Genomic DNA, 23,373 nt, shown 5'->3' on the forward strand with positions numbered 1-23,373 from the left:
GGCGAGAGAAAGGGGAGAGGGAGACAGACAGACTGATGGCCACAATCCGGACTGAAGGAGCGAGCAAGAGAGACCAGACCAACAGTGGAGAAGAGGTGGAGGAGCCCAAGCAAGCACGGAGGTGGAGATTGGAGACACAGAAGACAGCAGAGGGCAGGGAGAGACAGGGAGGGGGCAAACTAAGAGGGATGGGGGGGGCGAGGAGATCCTGAGAAAGATGCCCCCCGCCAACCCCCACTTGCTAAGCAAGCTCAACGCCAGGCCCACAGGGGTCACAGGGGGATCTAGACAGGGTGGGGGGCACTGAGTCCGTCCCGCAGCCCCTCCCCTCCTGAAGCCCCTCCCACCCTAGCTGGTGGGGCTGTTCCAGGGGTGAGGGACACTTCCACTGAGGCTGCTCAGGACAGCCTTCCACCTGGGGCCCTATCCTCAGGCTGCGTGCAGGATGGGCTCACTTCCCACGGAGCCCCCCTCCGACACGTGTGCACCACCCACACGGACACACCTGTGCACATACACACGTGGGCACACACACTCACCCCCCCCCGTCCCACAACAAACACACACACACACACACACACACACACACACACACACACACACAGCGCTGGGAAGGAGAGAGGAAAGGGGAGGCACAGAATGAAAGAGGGATCCGGGAGGAAGGAAAGGTCACTCCGTCTCTCTGAACTGCAGTTTCCTCCTCTGCAGAAACTCCGGAGAGAACAGCACACATCCCGTGGGGTCCTTGGGAGGCTGAGATGAAATAATCTTGCAAAGGGTTTTGTCCAGTGCTGGCTCAGATGAATCTCAGCCGAGGGGACACCCATCCAAGCACATGGACCCTGGGTTCTGAGGTCTGTTTTCCCCATGACATTGCTCTTCCTGGGGGAAGAAGAAGGCAGTGCCCCTCCGCCTTCTCCTTCCAAGCTGAGCGAGGAGGGGAGCCTTCCAGGCAGCTCCACAGCTCTCCACCAGCCTCAGAGCCCCTGTGACTGCAGTCCAGGGTAGGGAGGGATATGAGGGAGAGGGGGCCCACTGTCCTCGAGGGGACCAGAGTGCAGGGAGGGCAGGCTCGTGGGCAGGACCAGAGGAGCGTTCCAGCCAGCCACCATCCAGTACCACTGTGCTAGCAGCCACTGGCCACGTGTGGCTATTAAGCACTTGCAATGTAGGTGGCCTGAATTGAGATGACTTAGTATGAAAAAAATATAAACTATCTCATGAGTATTTTTGTTTCAATTATGTGTTAACATGAAAATAGTTTGGGTGCATTGGTTAAGTAAAACATATTACATTAATCTCACCTGTTTCTCTCTTTAAAAAATTTTTAAACATTTTAAATTTATTTTAGAGAGGCAGAGAGACACAGAATATGAGCTGGGGAGGAGCAGAGAGAGAGGGAGACCCAGAATCTGAAGCAGGCTCCAGGCTGTGAGCTGTCAGCACAGAGCCTGACGCAAGGCCTGAACTCATGAACCATGAGATCATGACCTGAGCTGAAGTCGGACACTTGACCTACTGAGCATCTCAGGTGCCCCTAGCCTGTTTCTCTCTTTAGTGTGGCTATTAGAAAATTTAAAAGTCCATATGTCTCATATTATCTTTCTATGGGACTGCACTATTCTAAAACGTCTAGACATCTAAGACTCTGAACTTCTGTTTTACTAACAGGGAGACTGAGGCCCAGAAGGAAAAGGTCTCGCTCCAGGTCACACAGCCGGAAAGGGGCATCTGGAAGACTCATCCTTAGGTCTCAGGGGACAAACCCTGGTCTCCTCTGACATCACCTGGCCACCAGTTCTTCAGCAGGGAGGGAGAAGGCATAGTTCCTGACAGTTCCGACACGTGCAAGGAGGGGCAGGAGCTTGGACAGGCTCCTGCTGGGGGACTCGCAGGATACCCCCCTGGGGCCCGAGGCCCTCCCCAAGGATGGAGGCCAGAGAATCGATGATACCACTTTTGCCACTGAAGGTATCTGCTCACTTTAAAGGGGGGGGGGGAGGAGAAGGAGAAGCTGAACTGTGAGCAATCACGAAGGCTGTAGTCTTTATACGCTTAATAAAAGGCAACAGGGGCACCCTGAAAACATGACCTGGTCCTCGGCTAACACCCTCAGGGCACCCAGCAGAGGGCTGTGTGAAGAACAAAGCCAGCATCCTAAACTGAAGCCAGCTGGGTGACCTCGGGCCACACCATTAGCTTCTCTGGGCGCCAGCTCTCTTGTTTGCAGCTTAGTGTCTAAAAGTGCAGGCTTTGGAATCAGATGAACCTAGCCACCGGCTCTGCCACTTAGCCGTGACCCCAAGCCAGCCGCTTAACCTCTAGGGGGCCCCAGGTCTTCATCTGGAAAGAGGCTGACTCCTACCTCAAAGGATGGTTGGGGGGATGCGCAGATGACAACTGGGTGGTGCTCAGCCCCTGCCAGCACACGGGGACAGTGGTGGAGCACCTGCATTGTCGGGGGCCCTGGGGATCCCGCTGTGAACAAGGCAGGTCCCCGCCCCTGTGGTGCTTACAATGCTGGTGAGGAGAGAGACCAGTGGGTAATTGATCAAATTTCGATCGTGATAAGTGCTGTGAAAAACTGAAGGAGGGCGGAAGGGGGACAGTGGCGCGGGACTGCTTTCGGCAGCATGGACAGTGACGGCTCTCTGAGAAGGAGGCATCAGAGCTATTGTTCCTATTAATATGATCTGGAATCCCGGCACTGGAGAGGTCTACAAAGGCTGCTGACCCGTGCCCCCTACCTACCCGGCCCCCGCCTGGCCCCCCAGGACTGCTCTCCAAGCACAGCTGAAAGGCTCTGACGGTCCCAGCTCCACTTGCCTGCAGCCGTGCGACTCTGGGCAAGTTCCTTTGCTTCTCCAAGACCCCATTTCTTCACCTGCATAATGGGGGACGCCAGCAAGGCTGCCCTGGCTCCTGGCTCCTGGTGAGGACCCCTGAGGCTGTCGTTCCACCCACCGATGCCAAGCTGGCCGAGCGGCGCTGCAGGTCGCAGGAACAGGGAAAGGAGGTGCAGCGGAAGCACAGAGGATGGATGGGCGTTCTGGCCTGGGTTCGGGAAGCCGGGAGGGGCTCCTCCTTCTTGCCCCAGAGGCGGGGCTGAGCAAAGCGTGTGGCAGGGGCTACTGGCAGTTGATAATGCGGAGAGTGACATATGAGGGAATGGAGAGTGATGCGGAGGCCGGGGAGGCTGGCAGAGAGGGGAGGCCGGCAGAGGCCAGGTCTCCGAGGGCCCTGCCTGGCTGACTGAGCCGCCAGGACTTCGTCTCAGGCGCTGCCGGGGGTGGAACACCCAGGGGTGGCACCGGGAAGTCGGATCCCTCTGACAGCTGAAAGGTCTGTGAAGACAGCATCAGGGCCCCCTGGGCCTTCCCTTTTCTGGCTTGGGGTCTCCAGGGCCTCCAGCTGCCCCCTGTCCCGTCTCCTCCACATGGCCTCCACTTGGAAATGGCCCCAAGGACAGAGAGACTGTAGCTCTTGGACAGACAGCCAGGGCCACCCACAGGAAAGTAGAGCACAGAGGACCTGTTAGGGCCCATGCATCTGCTCCCTAAAGCCACCCCTACCTGTGTCTTCTCAATCCACCCATGCTTGCTTTCAGCCAGTGGGTTTGAACCCACAGGGTTCCTTTACTTACTACCTGTGTGGCCTTGGGCAAGTGATTGACTTTGTGCTTCAGTCCCTTACCTATAAGATGGGGAGATGGGGAGGAATCTTCATGTGTGTCTGTGTGTGTGTGTGTACCAGCACACGTGTCTAGAAGCCATGACCCATGGCTCTGTGTCCCTCCCTCTATCTAGCACCTGTGTGAAGTGCATAGGGGAAAGGACTGTGCTTATCTCCCATTTCAGAGATTGGGAAGCTGAGACCGGAGGGAGGTGGTGGCCTGTCCAAGGATACTCGCTCAGCACATCAGAGGCACAGCTGGGACTAGGACTCGGGTCCTGTTTTGGCACCTGGTCTAGAATTCTTTCCACTATGTCAGGTGTCATCCAAAGCAATACCTCAAGTTAGGGATGAAGCTCTGATGGGGGGTTCCAACCGTCATCCAGTAGCACAGTGTTATTCTGAGCTGAGGACATGAGAGAAGTATCTTCCCAGTCTCCCCTAAACCCACTCCGAGCCCCGCCTACCCAAAGGAACCATAAGCATCTGCGTCCTCTGCCCCTAAGCAGGATCCGATGGGCTGGCCTTGCCCAGAACTGCCTATCCACCTGCTGAAGTCCTGTTTAGTCTGGTCTGTGGAACCTTCCGGATGCTAGGGCCCTACCTCCTCTCCCTGCCTCTGGTGTGGCTCTTGCGTTGGGTATAAAGATTGCCTATTTTCGTTGTCTGCCCCTTACTAGATTGTGGGCTTAAGGGCAATGTCCTTTGCTCGGTCACCTCTGTCCCCAGCACCAGAACTGAGCCCTCTATTTTTGTGTGGTCACAATATATGAGTGTGTGCTCTAAGCCCTGACCCTCCCTCCTTCCCTTAGACTAGTGCTTCTTACTCTTCTATTTCAGCATTGCTCCCCGAGGAGCCTTACAAGATTTTCTCCCCTAATCTCCACCCCTGTGGAATCAACTTCTACAGACATACTGTATACCTGTGTATGTACAGTACATGTGTCTGCACTCTGTATGTAAGGAGTACGATTTTGTCACCCTCCCATAGTCAGTTGCCATCCCTCTCACGAATGCAAGCTTTAACCCAAGTCATCTATTAGTCCTGTGGACTGTAAGCCCCCCTGGTTATGGTGACTGGATTGCTTCCACACACTTAATCACTTACGGGTGAAATGTGGAGAGGGCAAAATTGATGTCAGAGCACATTTGCTATTCAGATGGGTGATCTGGGAGCAGGGAGCCCCACCCGGGCTGTGGGGGTGCAGCTCAGAGAAGGGCAAGGGCAAGCTGGCCTCGCTGGGGTATTGGGCGGTCTGAGCTGGTGAGGCTCTTAAGATTGTCCAGTCCAAGCTAATTTTACTGATGGAGAGATTGAGGCCAAAGAAGATACGTGGAGGCCCCGGGGTTGAGACACAGTTTGTAACCAGATTGTGAGTCTGTTGAGGGGACTCGTTCTTGGGTCACCGATGGGACCAAGATGTGCGGGGCATGGTGGGTGGATGGATGAATGGATGGATGGACTGACGGACAAAGGAAGGTCAGACTGACTCCCAGTCTCTTCCCCACACTGAGGAGGTGAGTCCCAGCTGCAGCGCCCCCTCTGGAAAACTCTGGTGGTGTCAGGTGCTAGGTGGGCCTCCAGAAACAAAGTAGGAATGCCGGACAGAGTGACGGCTAACTCCCCTGACTGCACACTCGGGCTTCTCCTGCCTCCTTTCCATCCCTACTTGGGCATTTAACAGACATCTCAAGCCTAGCGTGCTTCGGAGGCTTGTCTTCCCTCTGGGACTTGCCTTCTCGTGGTTCTCCCCGTCACAGCACATGGTGACTCATGGGCCCGAAACCTTGGGTTCTCTTTTGCCCTCAGACCCCACACCCTATCTATCAGCAGATTCTATTGGCTCTGCTGTAAGCATCTGACCCCTCTCAGCCACCACCCCGGTCAATCTGCCATCCATTCCCTTGCCTGGCTGACAAGCAAGCCGCTTGGACACTTACTTCGGTCCTAGCCTCATTTTCGGTTTCGAGCAATTCTGCTGTGGTGAGATATGGGAATAGCCCCTAAGTAATCTCCCAGCCCTCACCCTTCTCCCCATACTTATCCTCTACCCACAACCACAGCACCGCACCCAAAACCACCACCAGCCAGATCCTTAACACCACCTAGGAGGTCCTACATAATCTGGACCCCAATTGTTTTTCTAGCTTTATCTCCCACTACTCTCCCCCTTGCCCACCCTGCTCTAGCCACATGGCCTCCTCCGTATTCCTCAGACAGACCACGTGCACTCCTGCCTCAGGGCCCCTGCACTGGCTCTGCTGGGGGGGGGGGTAGGGCTCCCCTAGACACACAGTCCCTCAGCACCATCAGATCTTTCCTGAAGACATTTGTTAAGTGTGGTGGCTTTCCTGGCCCCCCTCTCTAAAACTACAACATTGCCTGACATTGCCAACACCCTCCTTGACGCTCGGCATTATTTAGTGTGCTATGTACCTCAATTGTTGTCTGTCTCCTGTACGAAAATACAGGTATCACGAGAGCAGGGATTTTATTCTCCTCTGTTCACTGTGGTGTCTTTAGCACCTAGAACATTGTCTCACCCTTAGTAAGTGCTCAGTTGATGCCTGTTGAAGAATGAATGAATGAATGAATGAATGAATTCTGATTTAGGGACAGGAGAGGGGCGTGGAGGGGCCACGCCTGTCTCAGGAAGCCTCCGGCATGGCACGATCTTTGTTCTTTGGCCTCTTCACGTGCCCTTTTTACTCAGTCACTCAGTAGAGGCCCAGGTGCCGGGCAGTGAGGGTTAAGGGAGGGCTCTAATACTGTACAGTCCCATTTCCGTGAGAAACGCAGGCGGCACAGAGAGGTGTCGGGACCCTGGGACAAGGGGGTTGGGAGTGATGCTAACAGACTTGGGGCTTCTTTCGGGGCTGCTGAAAATGTCTAGCGGGTAGAGTTTCGGTATGAAGTGATGAGAATGTTCTGGAAATGGATGGGGGTGGTGGTTGCACAACAACGTGAATGTACTCGATGCTGTGGGACTTTACACTGAAAAATGGCTACAATGTTAAATATTTGTTATGTATTTTACCACAAAAAAAGGCAATAAAAACAATGAACAGACATTACCACACGCTCATAATTGCGGGCCGCACAGGCATTGGACGAGTCCAGAAGACTGTGGCTGGTGTGACTGGGGGCAACTTTCTGGAGTGGAAGATAATTGGGATGGGCCTTGAAGGACGGGGAGAAGGTGGGTGGGAAGAGTCTGGCAGAGGACGTGGGTGGGGGTGGGAAAGAAGAAGGCCAGGAGGTAAGTCTGGCCTTAAGTGTGCTCGGCTGGGGGTACCTGTGGCCCCACGTTGGGAACCCTGAAGCCCTGTCACCTCCCCCTGCCCCCTGGCAGCCTGGACCGGAGCCCCTGGAAAGGCTTGTGGGGAGGCTTCTGACCAGGAAAGAGGGGTCAGCCCATGGTACCCAGGGAATCCTATCCCCTCGGGCCTGCGGAGGGGTGGGGTGGGCCTTCCCCACAAGCCCAGGGTTCTGGGCTTGTTCTCCCGGCCAGGCAGGCCTACCCTGGAAGACTCAGGCCTCGGGCCTGGACTCTCCCTGTTAGTGCTGAGGCCACGGCGTCTGCGATGTCAGGATAGGACACCTGGCTTGGACGCCCTCCTTGCCGTTGCCCTGTGGGCACCAGAGTCCAGCAACAAAGCAGAGCCTCCTCCTGCAAGGGCTGCTTTCCAGGGTCAGGCCCAGGGACGCGAATCACAACCCCTTGCTGAGTCCCTCCTCTGCCCGGCACCACGTCGGGGTCTTCGTGGGTCTTATTTCACAGTCCCGAGGAGCAGGCGAGCACTGTTGCCCTCCCCATCCCACAGGCAAGGAAAGTAGGGCTCAGAGAGGCTAAGCGGCCTGCCCAAGGCCAGGGGATGCGGGTTGGCATGTGACCACCTGCCTCCCGGGCCCCGAGCTCTAGGCTTGCTTCAGACCAGGGCTGTCCCTGTGTCCCACCCTCCTCCTGGGGCACACCTCCCCCCAGCTCTAGATGGTTTTCTCGCCTGTCCCTGCCAGCTCCTGGTGGGCACAGTCCCCAAGGCCCCAGCCCTCAATGAGAGGGAGGCGGGAAGGCAGGGCTGCACTGGACGGAAGCTGCCACAGGAGGCTCTCACGGGTGCCATTCTCAGCTCCTGTGCCAGCATTTTGGCCCAAAGAGGACAGGTTTCTCCTCCCACGGAGGACAATTCATCCTTTCCATGTCTGTTCCCCACCGGTGGGTGTGAGCTACCTCACCGCGTGCTTGCCCCGGGCCGGGCTCGGCGCTCACAATTCCCTGCACGGGCAGCACCAGCACGAATGAGGAAAGTGAGGCCCAGGGAGACGGCACATAAGGTGCAGGTGCAGAGCCATGGCCGGAGCCCGGACTTCCCTGCTACCAGTGCTGTGTAAGGAACCACAGACTGCTGGAGAGGGGTCCTCAGAGGCTGTCTGGTCCAGTCACCGGGGTGGGGCCTGCGGCTCGTGGGTGACGATGCATTTAGTCTTCCTAGGACGTCTGTTCTATAAATACGCTGACACGTTGCCACAAATCTTGTTAGTTCCATAAACAAGAGTGGCATGTAAGTTTATGGTTTAGACTTTAAAAAACTAAAGTTTAGACTTTAAAAAACTGTTTAATTGAGAGGCACCTGGGTGGCTCGGTCAGTTAAGCATCGACTTCGGCTCAGGTCATGATCTTACAGTTGATAAGTTCGAGCCCCCTATTGGGCTCTATGCTGACAGCTCGGAGCCTGGAGCCTGCTTCAGATTCTGTGTCTCCTTCTCTCTCTGCCCCTCCCCCTCTCACTCTCTGTCTCTCTCAAAAATACACATTAAAAGAAATTTATTTTTATTTATTTTTAATGTTTTTAACTGTTTTATTTATTTCTGAGAGAAAGAGAGACAGCATGAGCAGGGGAGGGTCAGAGAGAGAGGGAGATACAGAATCCGAAGCAAGCTCCAGGCTCTGAGCTGGCAGTCAGCACAGAGCCCGACGCAGGGCTTGAACCCACGAACTGTGAGATCATGACCTGAGCCGAAGTTGGACACTTAACCGACTGAGCCACCCAGGGGCCCCCAAAAGAAAATTTTTAAAAATGTTTAAGGCAAGTGCCTTCTACTACAGTAGCCGTGGGAATGCCGCAGACACAGGAAGGTGGGCCTCCCCTCCAAGGGCGTGCTCAGCCCCCACCACTCACTCTGTAGACATCGGCCGGTGCCTGGGCTGCACGCTCAGTGTGATGTTGTCCTTGCAAAGATGGGGTGGGGAGAGGGCTTCCTGCCTGCCCCTGTTGCAACTCTTAATTTCAGTTTAGCTCTGGTCTGGACTTTGTGTTTACACCAGGGTGACCCTTCCAGCAAAAGCTGGCTGATCTCAAATTCCTTAACCCTGTTGCGCTCCAATGTACTCACCTGTAACACGGGCTAAACATAATGTCACTGCAGAGAATCAGCGCCCTTGACGATGGAGGTAGAACCCCTGGTATCGACATTGACATGAATTAAGACGGAGGACAGGACAGAACGGGGACGGTGCTGACCGTACGTGCATACAGCAAGGGCTAACCTCAGTGAATGAAAGTAGGCACCCTTGACCTGCAGATGCTGTTTACCACTCAAGTGCCTGTCCCTCCTGGCCCTGGGCACCAGTGGAAATGTCCTAGGCTTTGGGAACTGACAGGGTTGGGCTTGAATTTGGGTTTAGCCACTTCCTGAATGACTCTCACTGACCACGATAGTCACTAGCCACATATGACTATTTAAAATTTAGGGGCGCCTGGGTGGCTCAGTCAGTTAAGCAGCCAACTCCTGATACCTGCTCAGATCATGATCTCACTGTTGTGAGTTCAAGTCCCGCATGGAGCCTGCTTTGGATTTTCTCTCTGCCCTTCACCTGTTCGTAGGCACATGCATTCTTTTTTTTTCTCTCTCTCTCTCTCAAAATAAATAAATGTTTTTAAGAAATAAACTAAAATAGAAAATTTGGTTCCTCCATCACACTAGCCACCTTTCAGGTACTCAAAACCACATCTGACTAATGATTCCTGTACCAGGTGGTGCAGAACAGGCCATTTCCCTCATCACAGCGCGCATCTGGTGACCTGCACGGAGACGCGAGGGCTGCGCCGGGGACGCCGCACACCCAGCCCGGCCCAAGGCAGAGGGTAAGACATGGCAGCACTCAGCCAGCCCCGGTCCCGGGGACGCAGCACCCCACGTCCTCTTCCTCCCCGGGCCTAAGTAGTGCTTTTCCTTTCAAAGTGGCTGGAACCATGGGTCTGGCTGCTTGATGGCAGTGCTGCTGCTGAGTTGCCGGGGGACTAGGACCTGTCACCTTCTGGAACCTCAATTTCTTCATTTGCAAAATGGTAATTCATGTTCTTTTAGCCTCAGAGCTTTGCTGTCAGAGTCAAGCAAGTAAATGACTCAAGATGCTCTGAGATATGGGGACCATGGTGACAAAAGGGGACAGCAGCACTGTGGAGTGGGAAAAGCCCACGCCTGGTGTCAGAGAGCAGGATGGCAATTCCACCTCTCACTAGCCGGGACCCTGAAGTCCACAGAGGAGCCCGCGTCTGAATTCCTCCTTCGCTGTAAAAGGAGTAATAATGAAGATACTTAAACTTCCATGCTGCTGTGAGGATCAATAATGAGCTGAAAATGGCAGAGTGCTACTCAAGTGTGGGCATTATGGGCCTACTGTCACCCGCACAAACAGGAGGGAGGCCCGGCATTTGCTGCCTCGCCTCCTCTCTGTGCTCTGGAGGGTCCTCTTCAGCAGCCGGGAGCCCTCCTGCTGCTCCAAGCCAGCACCCCAGGACGGAACAGAAATGGAGGCACCCATGCACCAAGACAAGCTGTTCTGCTGATGACAGAACGGGAGGCCACCCGCCCCCGGCCCGGGGCCACAGGGCCAGGACCTCGGGGTCACTCAGAGCCGAGAAGCCGGCCTGCACTTGCGGCCTGCACCTGGGCTGCAGGTTCTCACTCTGGGCTGCTCGCAGCAGGGGGCAGCAGTTAGGAGCGCGGCTCCTGGGCACCCAGTGCTACTCCTGGTTTTGTGGCTCACCCCAGGTGATTCCTGAGCTCCGGCCAAGCACGACTCCTCCAAGGAAATGGGGCAGAGAGAGAGGCAGTGAGGAGGCCCTGCCTTCCAGAGACTCTGTCCAGCTTGTCCTTTTTTTCATCTCCCCCCACCCCTCACCCAGAAGCCACCTTAGCTGGGTTTCAGAAGCACCACTGGGGTCTCTGCATTGGGCCGGGGACCACCCCAGAGCTCTGGACCCACTGTTAGCATGAGTGGTATTTTTTAAAGCTTATTTATTTATTAAAAAACTTTTTTTAATGTTTTTATTTATTTCTGAGAGAGAAAGAGAGAGACAGCATGAGCAGGGGAGGGTCAGAGAGAGAGGGAGACACAGAATGTGAAGCAGGCTCTAGGCTCTGAGCTAGCTGTCAGCACAGAGCCCGACGCGGGGCTTGAACCCATGAACCAGGAGGTCATGACCTGAGCTGAAGTCGGACGCTTAACAGACTGAGCCACCCAGGTACCCCTAAAGTTTATTTTTGAGAGAGCGTGCAAGCGCGCACGAGAGAGGCAGGCAGAGAGGGAGAGAAAGAATGCCAAGTAGGCCCTGCACTGTTAGCATAGAGCCTGATGTGGGACTTGAACTCATGAACCGTGGGATCACAACCTGAGCTGAAATCAAGAGTTTAGGGATGTTTGACTGAGCCACCCGGGCGCCCCATGAGTGTTTTTTTTTTTTTAATTGAGCACTTTCTACATGCAATAACCTATACCAAAGTCTTATACGCATTACCTTTAATTTCCACAATTACTTTAAGAGTTTTTATTACCTCCATTTACAGACAAAAAGAGAACCAAGGTAAAGAGAAGCTAACGTACCCAGAGTCACACATCTAACAAGGGACACGCCAGGGATTTGAATTTAGATCTGAATAGCTCGAAAGGGTGGCCCTGCACCACTACATCTCATACAGTGTTCTAATGAAATACTTTCCAATAGCATGGCTGCTGTTCTGAAAAACATTTTTCTTCTAGGAGCCCAGGATCAGGGGAGAGGTGGGAAAGTCAGAGAGGCCAAGATGCTTCCCAGGGCCCAGGGTGTGGGTCCAGGAGTCTCTCTTGCACACCTGTGCCGGGCCGTGTAAGGCTGTGCTGCCCCTGCGGGGCTCAGGCTGGTGTGGTGACCGGCCTTCCAGACTCCGGGGACTAGAGTGAGCCTGGACTGAGGTGTCAAGCATTGACTGAGGGCTGGCGAAAACGGGATGGGCCCTAAGCCACAGACCATCTTGTCCCAAAGCCAAGGCAAAGAACATGACTTGGTGCTATAGGACACCCTGTTTCTAGCAGATAAAAGTATTGTTTTAGGCCTGACTGGCCATCTTGGTGGGGGATGGATGGAGGAGAGGGGAAAGGAGAGAACGGGCAGGGAGCCTTGCTGGGTCATCTGACAACCGTCCAGGTATGGCAGACAAGGCGGCCGAGGACTGGGAAGGCCAGCTGACTGGGTATTTTCTGGCCGACTAGGTATTAAACAAGAGGTGGCTGGCAGTTTCTTCTTTTATAAAAAGATCTTATTTCTAAGTAATCTCTACACCCAACATGGGGCTTGAATTCACAGACCTGAGGATCAAGAGCCACACGCTCTGCCGACACAGCCAGCCAGGCGCCCGAGGCAAGAAATGCTGGATGTAGCATATCTGTGAGAACAGCTCTGGGGTCGGATCGCCTGTGTTCAAGCCCTGGCTCACTAGCTCTGTCACTCATTAAGTGACTTCTCCGGTGTTGGTCTCTGCATTTGTAACACGGGACAACAGCAGCTACGTCAGTGCTGGGGAAGTGAGACTACACAGAGATCTCCATCCCATGTGCAACATATGGTAAGCACTTAATTTGTGATGAGAATATTTCTAAAAAATATTAACCACTCTGATGTAAAAGACGAGAGAGAGAGAGAGTGAGAGAGCGAGAGAGAGATATGGAGAGAGGGAGAGAGAGAAACATAGCACTTACAGGTACGTTAGGTCTTGGTCTGGACCAGCAGGGATGCTTTTGGTTCTTATTTCTCATAAATGATCCTTGTCTGGGCAACATGACTATCAGTCCCCAGGAGCAGAAACCACATCCCATTTTAGGCCAGTATGGCCCAACCCCTACAGCATTTGGCATGGGACCGAGCACACAATAGGACCTGAGACCCCAGACCTCCAGGGAGATCAGACCTGTGCCATTAGACATCTGATGTGCCTGGCGAACGGTGTGCATGTGTGTGTCTGTTAACAAAAAGAAGGTGCACAGTGCTTGCCCTTGAAGGGGTCACAGCTTAGTGAGGGAGGATCTGAAGTCACCCTGTGACAATCTAATAATTCTGGGCCCCCACACCCACCCTCGCTCCTGCCTGACATCTCTGACCCCACTGCACGTGTGTGCACGGCCACCCTGTTCCTCATTTCACCTCCGCTCCCTGGGCTCACAGGCAGCCCAGCCCCGGCCTCTCTGCAAGTGCTGGCTTTGGTCTGGACCCTGTGTCGAGCACAGAGGTTTCAACCTTAAAAGGAATGAAAAGGTGTTTGGTCCCGTGCCAGGCCCGTGGGGCCCCTCCCGCACCCCCTGCTCATTTTTATCAGACCCTCCTGATGGCAGGTCTATGAATCTCCCCTGGAGGGGACCATGGGTCCCTGGACTGACCTTGTCCTAATGTGTTTGATCAGCTGTTTCTGGCCGACGCTGGGGGAACCAGTGCAAGAAGAGCCGGCAGGAGTGGTGTTTGATCAGAGCAGCTGGGGAGCTCTGGGCCCCGCTAGCTGCTCTTCGCCTTCTGCTAATCTCTCCTCGGACAAAGGAAGGAGGATGTTCTGATAGACCAGCCCTCAGGTGCCTGGGGAACAGCCTCGCCAGCAGGGGTGAGATTTGGAAGCTGGTTTCTCCCTGAGGGGCAGGAGGGCAAACCAGACAAGCAGCATCTACTAAGCACCTGAGTGCACTGTCTGGTGCATTAAACGTGTGGAAGAGACACAAGTGTCTTCGTGGGCATGGGACCTGTGCTCTGGTGGCACCAATGGACAGGGCCGAGGATGGGACCGATGCGCAAGAATAAAGCCTAAAGAACGTTCACGAGAAAAAAATGAAGCTGGTTGTGGTTTTTTGTTGTTGTTTTTTTTTAGATTTTATTTTTAAGTAATCTCTGCACCCAATGTGGAGCTCAAACTCACAACCCTGAGACCAAGAGTTGCATGCTTCACCGACTGAGCCAGCCAGGCACCCCTGAACCTGGTTTCTATGCCCATGTCCTAGGCCCTCTGTTCTAGGTGAAGCCTTGAGTACTGGAGTATTTCTCGATGAAGGGTGAAGCCCTTTGATCTAGGACAAGTTCACGTGGAGGCGGCCAGAAGCTACATTTCTCTTTTCACCCAAACACTTCCCTGAGCATAAGCACGGAGGATGAGGTAAGCAATGAACAGGCAGGGTGGGAAGACCAGACATCATTACACACTCCGTGTTTCGACTCCCTGGTCCTCACTGGGTGTGCTCCCTCCCGTATGCAGATAAGACCCCTCAGCTGTGCTGCTTGAGTCCCTGCGCCGCTTGGGATGTCCCGCACCCCTCTTATCTCCATTCACTTGGGTCTGGGACGGGGGCCCTGGGATTACCGTGGGACAGCCCAGAGAGGGGAGTCTTAACTTGGTCCTGGGCAGCCCGGCACTCTATCCCAGGCCCCTACCTTAAGGATGTGTTGGACATACTCCTCCTTGCCCTTCTCTGCCCTCTCCCCCCAGGCTCTTTAAACAGTATTGGGAACAATAACAGACATCATTTGCGAAGCATCTACATACTGGTAAGAGTTTAGGAAGGCCTTGCCCAAGGTCATTTGTCTAGTTAGTCCATGCCCTTCCCACTGTGCTGCTCAGCCTCCTACAGCAGCCCCCCAGGCGCAGGGCTGAGATGACTGGATTGCCAAGGGCTCGCTCGGCCCATTTCCCAACTCTGCACACATTCACCTTCATGGCTGGAGCCCAGTGGTACGTTACAATCATCCAGAGCCGCCCAGGGCACTGTAAGGATTATTGCTTACAATGGAGGGCTCCAGTCTCTCTCCAAAGACACCGCTTAGGCAGGGGCACTCCTTCATAAAGTCCCTGTGGGCTCGGGACAGGGGTCCATTTGTGCCACTCCAGGACTGTCCCGGGAGACCTGAGCACAGAGTGACTTCGCCCCTGCTTTCTCCAGCTCGGGGCTGGCCTGACCTTAGAGGACTGCCGGATAGAACATGCCTTCCCTTTTCTTTTCACGCTGATTCTTCTGCAGAAATGAGGTGCATCCTGTCTGTGTGCGGCCTCTAGGTTTCCCCGTTGGCTGCCAGCAACGTGACATTTTCAGCTATTTACCACAAAAGGTTTCTGCTTATTTTATACTCATCCGCTCAGCACTTTGTGCTTTGGGGCAGTTGAGATTCAAGAGATAAATGAAAAGTGGTGGGTGTTATAAGGTTCCCCGAGGGTTCAGAGAGAGAGGGAGAGGGTGGGAGGGAGGCAGGGGGAGGGAGGGAGAAGAGAAACGTGAAGGTGCAGGAATGGACACCCACCTCAGTGCCAGCGATCGCAGGGAATGGTTGACCTCCACATGGAAAGACTTAGCCAACAATTACAATCTCAACACTAAGCTCATTAACGTCAGACCTGGAACCTCCCTACAGTTCTGTGCAGCAATATGCCCCATTATAGATGGGGGGGGGAAGGCTGAGAGGCTGTCTCCCCCAAGGTCACAGTCAGAAAGTGGCACAGCTCGGATATACCCAGGTTGCATACCCATGCCCCTCTCTGAAACACTGCAGCACACTTGCTCCCTGGGGAAGAGGGCTTAGGAAAGAGCCTCCAAGTGACAGGACGGCATACCCCCCCACCCCCGCAGGCCATGCCAATGTGGCCCAAAGGTATAAGAGCCCCTAGGAACCCAGGTCTACCAAGCCGGTGCCCCTCTGACAGCTGCCAGAACCAGAGAGGGAACAGGGCTGGATCATCACAGCCCATGTGAAACTCAGGCAGCACAAGATTTTCAAAGTGTGTATTTTATTTATACAGAACAGTGCAAGTTAAATGAAAATAATGGTTTATAACCTAATTTACAGCACCGGGTGCTGGCTACCTGTCCTGACCATGCTGGGAGGTGTGTCGGCCTCCGGAAGAGAAGCGGTGAACATTTCCACGGCTGGGACACAACGTGAATTAGCCCAGGCGATAATTGTTCTCAACAACGTGACCCCCTCGAACACAGGCGGCTTCTCTCGTCCTTAGAGGCACAGCTGCAGGTGCAGGAAACTTCTGGGTTCTGGCTGTGCTTTGAGGCTTTGGCCCAGGTCCTGTCGGCCCCAAGGTTTCCCATGGCAACAAAACAATTGTCATCGACTTGCCTCCGATACCCTGTTCAACCCCAAATCTTACTGCTGATCCCGTTTCTTCCCTACCGCTCACGGGGCTCTAGGGGACACTGGATCAAGAGGAGCAGGGCTGGGGCTGCTGCTCTTTCTCTGGGAGGAATGATTAACACATCCCAGCAATTTCTCCATCACTGTCCAGCTTTCTAGTCCCAATGGAAATGCTGCTTGTCCCCTAGAACCATTCCATGCGAGGTCACCGGTTTCTTCCATCCCTTAGGCAATTCACAGACCTAAGGCATGCTGAGACTTAAAGGCACAGCTCTCCCATTTCATTAATACGTCATCAGCTTGTGGTGACTGTGACGTCACCGGCGGTGAGAAACTCTTAGGGCCCATCTCATCTTTCTCGATTGTGAGAGTGCACCTGATTTACTGAAACCATGAGCACAGTAGGCCCCCTCCCTCACCCCCCACATTCACCCTGTCAAACAGGACCTTGTTCTTTCCTGGGGACGGGGGATGAGGCCGATGCCCATGGCTGCTGGGAGGGGAGGGTCAGAGTGTTTCCACAGAGAAGCCCTGGATGGATCACCAGGGGAATCCAGGATTCACAGCACAGAGCCTGGCACTTGCTGGGCTCAAGGGCATCTAAGCATAAAGCTTCTGAGACAGTAGAGGCAGTCTTTATGGCTCTGCCCCTCTGCTGCACCCCCGGCCCCAGATGCTGCTCCTGTACTTGGGACAGTCCCATGTTCCTTGGGCAAGCCTTGCTTCAGTCTCCTATTCGTCATCTCACTTACCTGGGATGGCAAATCCCGTTCCCTAAGTGATCCCCGTTACTCCCACAGAATTAGGCTCCAGCTCGGACTCTGGCTGCCTTTCCCCTCCTCGCTATGGGCTGCCTCCTGAACTCTGGGAGCAGAGAAAGTCTGCGGTCCCACTGAGTGCACCCAGGAAGTCTACAGGCTCCTCCACACCAGCGCCAACGCCCCAGGGCTCAGCCTGGAGGCCAGCAGGACACACCCACGGCAGCGAGGCAGCCAGACACCTCTGCAAGTGACGGGGACCAAAGAGAGCACAATGACAGTGTCATCTGTGGCAGACATTCAGAAGGTCTCTTGGGCAGCAGTGGGAGGAAAGAACAGAGATGGCCAAATAGAGCTAGAAAAAGTCTTCCTACAATTAAAATCCATACTTGGGCATCTCCGGGGAGTGAAAATTCACACTTGGGAGTCTCCGGGGAGTGACTCTTAAGACTGTGGCCAACACAGCGCCCTGCAGAGGCCCACGCAGAGTGAAGACTAGATTCGGGACACCCTGTCCTCACTGTCACTAGAAGCAGCACAGACTCCATGCCTCCGGCCGAATGTGCCAGGGGAGCGGCGTGTCCCCGGGTGCAGCCCCCGATTGCTCCCAGCACGGCGGGCTGCAGGTGTCTGCGGGCTCCCAGCACGGCAGGCTGGAGGAAAGGTGTGCGCTGTCACAATGCGGGGTTCCGTCGAAGACCTGAGCAAGTATTTCTCGGAACTTGACAAGATCTGGAACTTGGTTTAAAAACTTACAGCTTTCTTTCATCAGAGGACTTTTTAAAAAAGAAAAATCACCTGTCCCTCCAGGCCCTCAGCAATTAAGTTTTTGTTTGTTTCTTGACTAGAAGGGACTCTCCGGTGGCACCACGGTGGCCCGTGAGCAGCAGGCACTCTTAACGGCCGGGCTGGGCTGCCCCATCCTCTTCCAGAGGGTTTGATCTGGTGCCACGGGGAGATCCAGTGCTGCTCTGCCCCTCGCAGATCAAGAGCTCCCCTGGGCTGACAGCTCATAGGATGGAGACCTTTCAGGAGAGACAGCTGTGGCAGGAGCCGCGAGGGCTGCATGTGGAGGCCGCGTCTTAAAGGTTTGAGCACCATCTTCTGGTCAGGTTTTGGCTTTCAAGGACTCGCCTTTAAAAACTTCATTTACTCCGCAACGGGAGGATCCCTGAGCTGACAAGCTCAAGTGACAGTGCACATCACAACGAGGACACGAGCAGAGGCAGGAGTGGCGAGCTGCCTGGTGTGCGCGGCGGCCCGCGCTGGGACTCGCCACCCGCACGCAGCCAGGTGGCTGCAGCGAGCACACTGGTCAGCGGCAAGGCTCTGCCTTCTGCCCTCCCAGCAGTGCGCGGGGGCAGTAAAAGTTCTCAGCGAGTCCCAAACTGACCCCTGCCCCTGCTTGTACCTGGCGACGCTGACATGTGCTGGGAAAGGAGGCGCGGGCCTGCCGGGGAGTGACGCAACCAGGCACCACCTCCGCAGGGGGTGAAGCCCTGCGAGCCGCGCCCGGTGTGTAAGCACTGCGCTAGCAGACCTCGCCCTCCTGGCATTAAGGAAAGGAAGATAAATGCTAGTCATTCCCTCCAAACGGCGGGAACCTACATCCATCTAATTGCACTTCACAATGGATTCCACAAACCATTAATTATCAGATTATATTTTAGGAACTGAAGATAAAAAAGCTTTGTGAAATTCAGCCTCCAGAGGCTCACGACCCTGCGGGAACAGTGACAGCCTGGGAGAGTGGGACAGCAAGCCACTCACAAGGCGGGCGACCGCGGGCACCAGTGCACCCAGCCCCGCCCTGGTTCATTAGCCGTAACGCCAGCTCCAGAGCGAGGGGGCGAGGCTCACAGGCCATGGAGACCTTTCCCGCTCTGAGTGGGAACAGGGGTGGGGAGGACACGGGAAGGCTGTGGGGACCAGCCTTCAGGCACAGGGCACCGAGGGAAATACCCTGGAAAGGCAGGCCGGTCTCTGCAGCGGGATGGCCCCACACCAACAGCGTCCCGCAGGAACACCGCAAAGCCTCGTTTGGGGAAGGGCTCACTGTCCGGACGGGGTGGGACTTGGCCTGGAAACGAGGCCTTCTGGTGTGAACACGCTGCTCCCCATCCTGCCTCCGGGAGAGGGCTGTGCTGCCTGAGCACATGGGAGCACGGCAGAGTGAGGAAGGGCCCTGTGGGCTCCAGCCTGCGGTCTCTGGCTGCTCTGCTGGTGTGTAGCTCTCAGTTCTAACTGGCCAGGAGCACTGGCAGCCCCCATCTGCGGGCCGCGGTCCCACAGGCCCCTGCCATTCTGCACAGTGAAGGCAGCCGGCACCCAGCACCTCTCTGGTGCCCTGGTCACTGGCTCCTAGGCCACTGCTCATCACAGGGGCCACTGCAGTAGGCCTGTCCCCTCTGGAGGGCAACGGGGTCGGTGCCGATGACTCCAGCACTGTCGGTTCTATGGGAACGAAGTGCGAGTGTTCCGGCTGGCGGAGGCCGAGATGCCCACCACTTGGGATAGCCAGGGACGGGGGCAGAGGGCAAGCCGTGGAACGTTCTCTGCGGCAAATGCAGGGCCTCCACTGGGTGAGAAGCTGCTCACTTGGCCTCACCACAGATGAGGGTCACGGTACCATCCAGCAAATCCTCCACGGTCACCGCCACGAGCTCAGAGCTGGTCTGAGATGTCTGCGCATCTGGCAAGGTCACAAACACCTGCGACCCAGCAAGCTGGGTCTCCTCCAAAGTGATCACCTGCTCTGTCGGGGCAGCCGGCTCTGGGGTTTGGATCACCTGCAAGGGAAAGACCACGAGGCTGCTCTAGGCAATGTCCACAGTGAGCTCCCCAGAATTTACATGGTTTTCGTCTCATGCTGTAATGATGATATTTATGTTTTCACCTGAGGAGAGCAATTACATGTGCCTAATGGGAAGAGGCAAGTCTAACACAGCAGCGATGCAAAAGCGAAGGCAGGCAAACAATTTAAATACTCTGTGTGCTAAATTGCTATAATTTCGCTCAGTGTGCCATCTCAGGGCGCCTGGACTCTATGATTACATACCAGTGAATACTGGCTCTGTTTCTTACACTGGGTTTTCCTGTCTCGAGGAGCACACTGTGGAGGGGAGCACCACTGAAAGGAATGCTACTGATGGTGGTTAGTCTCAGGCTTGACCACGGAAACAGAAAGACTTATCAGGAGCCTTGGCTTGCCAAAGGCACATGGTGTCTCTGGTCCTCAGGCTGAAGAGCCTTCCTCGGAGGCTACATGGCTATAGAACTTAGGAGCAGGGACGAGCGGAGGAAATACAACTTCTATCGACTCCCTCATTTGGCTCCCCAGGCTGGCAGCCCTCCTCCAAGGCCACACAGACCCCCTCCAAATCTGCGTCACCTGTTCCAGATGGCCTTCCCATCTCAGGGGGAACCAGTATGGCAAAACACACCCATTTCCCACCCACACCTCCAAGTTGATGCTCATGGCCTGTGGGGCTCAGGTCAGCTTGGTGCCCCCTGGTATTTCCAAACCAGAGAGCCCATAGTGGGCACAGCCACCCTGGCCCTTGAGAAGCAGCCAGGAGTGAGGAGCAGAGTGCTAGACCTGCAGGGGCAGAGGTGGGGAGGCCAAGCTCAGTTACCTGTCTGTGCTGTGGAGGGGAAGAGGCTAATTATGAGGTTTAATAAAAAATCATCTGGGAAAGCAGTTTTCAAACTCTCTTTCTTTCTCTTTAGCAATAGAAACCTGCCCCCTTCCTCCATAAGACATCTTATCACAGATCCTAACATATAAAAAAGATGAAAGGAGAGCCACTCTGGGTGGTCCAGCAGCAGGAACTTCCCTGGAGCCTGCCCACCTGCCTCACTCTCTGCTCGCACAGAGGCCCGTAAGAACATGGTCACAAAGGACTCATCCATGGGGCTGGACAGTGGGGCCGTCCAATCAGTTAACAGTTCCGCTCCAGTCCATCCACAATCGACAGACTGGGTTTCTTTTCCTTCTCTCCCGCCCTTGCTGGAGAAGGCAGGAAGAGCGGTGAGAGGACCAGGGAGACAGAGAGGGGCTGGCGCAAGCTTAGGTTTGAAACGTCAGAAGAGGCGCGCTTCCCCCCAGGTAAAGGGAGCGGCCCTGACACATCCAGTGTGCCGTGCGCAGCCCAGAGGAGCTATCAGAGTGTTTCGACAGCAGGGGCCCAACAGAGAGCTCACCCCTCTTCCCCGAGGTCTCCTGCGGCTCCTGCCACACCCCAGGGGGCTCTGCAGAAGACAGCAGGGGGAGGGGGGTGAATGAGGAGAAACCAAGCTTGTTCTGCTTTTGGAAATTCTTATTCCAGGATCCCTCTACCCAGAGGCCATTTGCATGTATTCACCAGGAGACTAGAGTGTTCTGTTCTATTTGGTAAGAGGTCCAGAGAGACTCTTCCACAAGGCCCCCTTGGTCATGAATGTTATTCCTTATGGGATCCTGTGGGAGCCCCAGAGAGAAAGGCTGGGTGGCGTGACAGAGCTGCCTCCAGAGAAGCCTAGGAGGCCAGCGTTAGCACCCTGGAATGTGAAGGCCCCAGAATCACCTGTACCACCTGTGAGGCTGCTGCTTGAGTTTCAGAGCCCGTCACCTTTGGGTGTTCAGATTCCAAGTGGCCATCAAGCTGGGCCTGCGAGGTGAAGAGCTCCCCGCAGAGCTCACAGGGGAAGGTGCTCTCCGACTGCTTGAAGTGCTCTGTTGTGACATGGTGCTGCAGTGCTCCGGGGAAGCGGAAGGTAGCTGCACAGTACAAGCACCTGAACGGCTGTGACCCTGGAAGAGGGGGATGGAAAGGACAGGCTGTGGGCGGAACGACCAAGAGGAACAAGAGCAGTGACAGGGGAGAGGCAGGGGTGCAGAGGCAGATCTAGGTTTTGGAGGACTGTGGGGGGTTCTCTTTAGGAAAAATAATGCAGGGGCGCCTGGATGGCTCAGTTGGTTAGGCGTCAGACTTCAGCTCAGGTCATGATCTCATGGTTCATGGGTTTGAGCCCTGGATTAGGCTCTATGCTGACAGCCAGCTCAGAGCTTGAAGCCTGTTTCAGATTCTGTATCTCCCTCTCTCTCTGACCCTCCCCTGTTCACGCTGTCTCTCTTTCTCTCAGAAATAAATAAAACATTTAAAAAAAAAAAAAAAGGAAAAAATAATGCAACATTACAGCTACAAGAATAGGTCCCAAGCAGGTGAGGGCTCTGGAGCACAGCAGATCCAGGCCAAATCTGCCTGTGTGAAGCCCATTCTTCATGTAACTATAAATATGGATGCTGACAATACTACACTTCATCAACTCCAAGAGGCACATCCTAACATCTCTGACGAGGATCCAAAGGCATCTTACGACTGCTGTGGGCTAGGCGGCAGGAGGGTGCGCAATCACCAATGACCACACATGTACAAATGTCTAAAGTGCAGAGTGTGCATCCGGGACTTCGAAGGAAATCCCTGAGATGGGAGTGGTGCACGTTTTTAACTCCCAGGAGGAACACGGCTGAGGAGGCGCGGTGAGGGGTGGTTGCTCAGCTACTTCCCCAGAGCAGGAATCAAAAGTAGGCGAGTTCTCCCTAGTGCTCAAGGGACCAACACCAACGGCCTGCGTGTGTCCGTCAGCGGTGCCGCCGATGCGGAGCACACACCACGCCCAACGACTCGCACCCCGACCATCGGAACTGAGAGCTACTCCAAGAGGCTGGATGCTCACCGTCGCGTACTCCTACCCTCCTCCTGATGTGCACACACACGAGTGTGCACAGTCTACATCACTGTAAGTCCCAAACAGCCCTTAGAATAGCCTGCAAAGGCTAAGTGACAATAGAGTCTGGTTTAATTGGCAGCAGTTTTTCTTTCCTAATGGTTCATTAAAAACCAGCACTTCAGATCTGGTGCGATACGGCCGTAACAGTGATGATGGCGGTAGCGCTTGAGGGATGCTCACTGGTGCCACGTCTCACGTATTTTCTGGGCACTAACAGATTCGGTTTGTAGTTACATTGTGAGGAAAGAGGAACTACAATTGTCCCTTTTGTATAGATGAGGAAGCTGAGGCATGGCGGGGATTAAGTGTCCTGGACCGCACAGCTGCAAATGGTGGGGAGGAGCTGCCCGGGGCGGTGTGGCACGGGAGCATCTTAGAAGGGCGCTCACCTGAATGCTGGCACTTGATGTGAACCTGCAGCAAAGCTGGCGTGGGGAATAGCTCCTTACATTGGTCACACTCGTGGAACTTCATGTCTGCAGAGCACACAAGGAAAGAAGTGCTGGGAACAGACAAGATGATGGCCCTCTCGGGCTGGAGAGGGGCAGAGCTGGGGGCGGCGGCGATGGCTGACACTTAGCAAGCGTCTCCCCAGTGCCGGGAACCTCACGCCTATGATCTGTTAGTGCTGCCTAGTGTAAAGAGCCCCAGATCGGAACCAGGCTGCCTGGAGGAAAGTAGGGCTGCTGTGAGAAGGGAAAGAGAAGGTGCCCACCAGTGCTAAGTGTGCACCTTGCAGCCA

At 54.9% G+C, this 23,373-nt stretch overlaps 1 protein-coding gene across 4 annotated transcripts in view; it reads right to left on the reverse strand.

The window, feature by feature from the left end:
• Positions 1–15,725: 15,725 nt before the first annotated feature.
• The window catches only part of ZBTB40 (zinc finger and BTB domain containing 40), a 78,832-nt gene continuing 71,184 nt past the window's right edge, over positions 15,726–23,373 (reverse strand). For 2 of the 4 annotated variants that reach the window (XM_039231303.1, XM_039231278.1), the window contains exons 16-18: positions 23,021–23,107; positions 21,425–21,651; positions 15,726–19,648 (exon numbers count right to left, since the gene is read on the reverse strand). In XM_039231303.1, coding sequence (XP_039087234.1) covers positions 19,454–19,648; positions 21,425–21,651; positions 23,021–23,107 — 509 coding nt within the window. In that variant the 3' untranslated portion in view covers positions 15,726–19,453. The remainder of the gene's footprint in view (positions 19,649–21,424; positions 21,652–23,020; positions 23,108–23,373) is intronic. The other 2 variants (XM_039231297.1, XM_039231289.1) reach the window with 2 other exon arrangements.

Source organism: Hyaena hyaena, unplaced genomic scaffold (assembly GCF_003009895.1).
Source record: "Hyaena hyaena isolate Hyena2069 unplaced genomic scaffold, ASM300989v1 scaffold_3, whole genome shotgun sequence".
Lineage (NCBI taxonomy): Eukaryota > Metazoa > Chordata > Mammalia > Carnivora > Hyaenidae > Hyaena > Hyaena hyaena.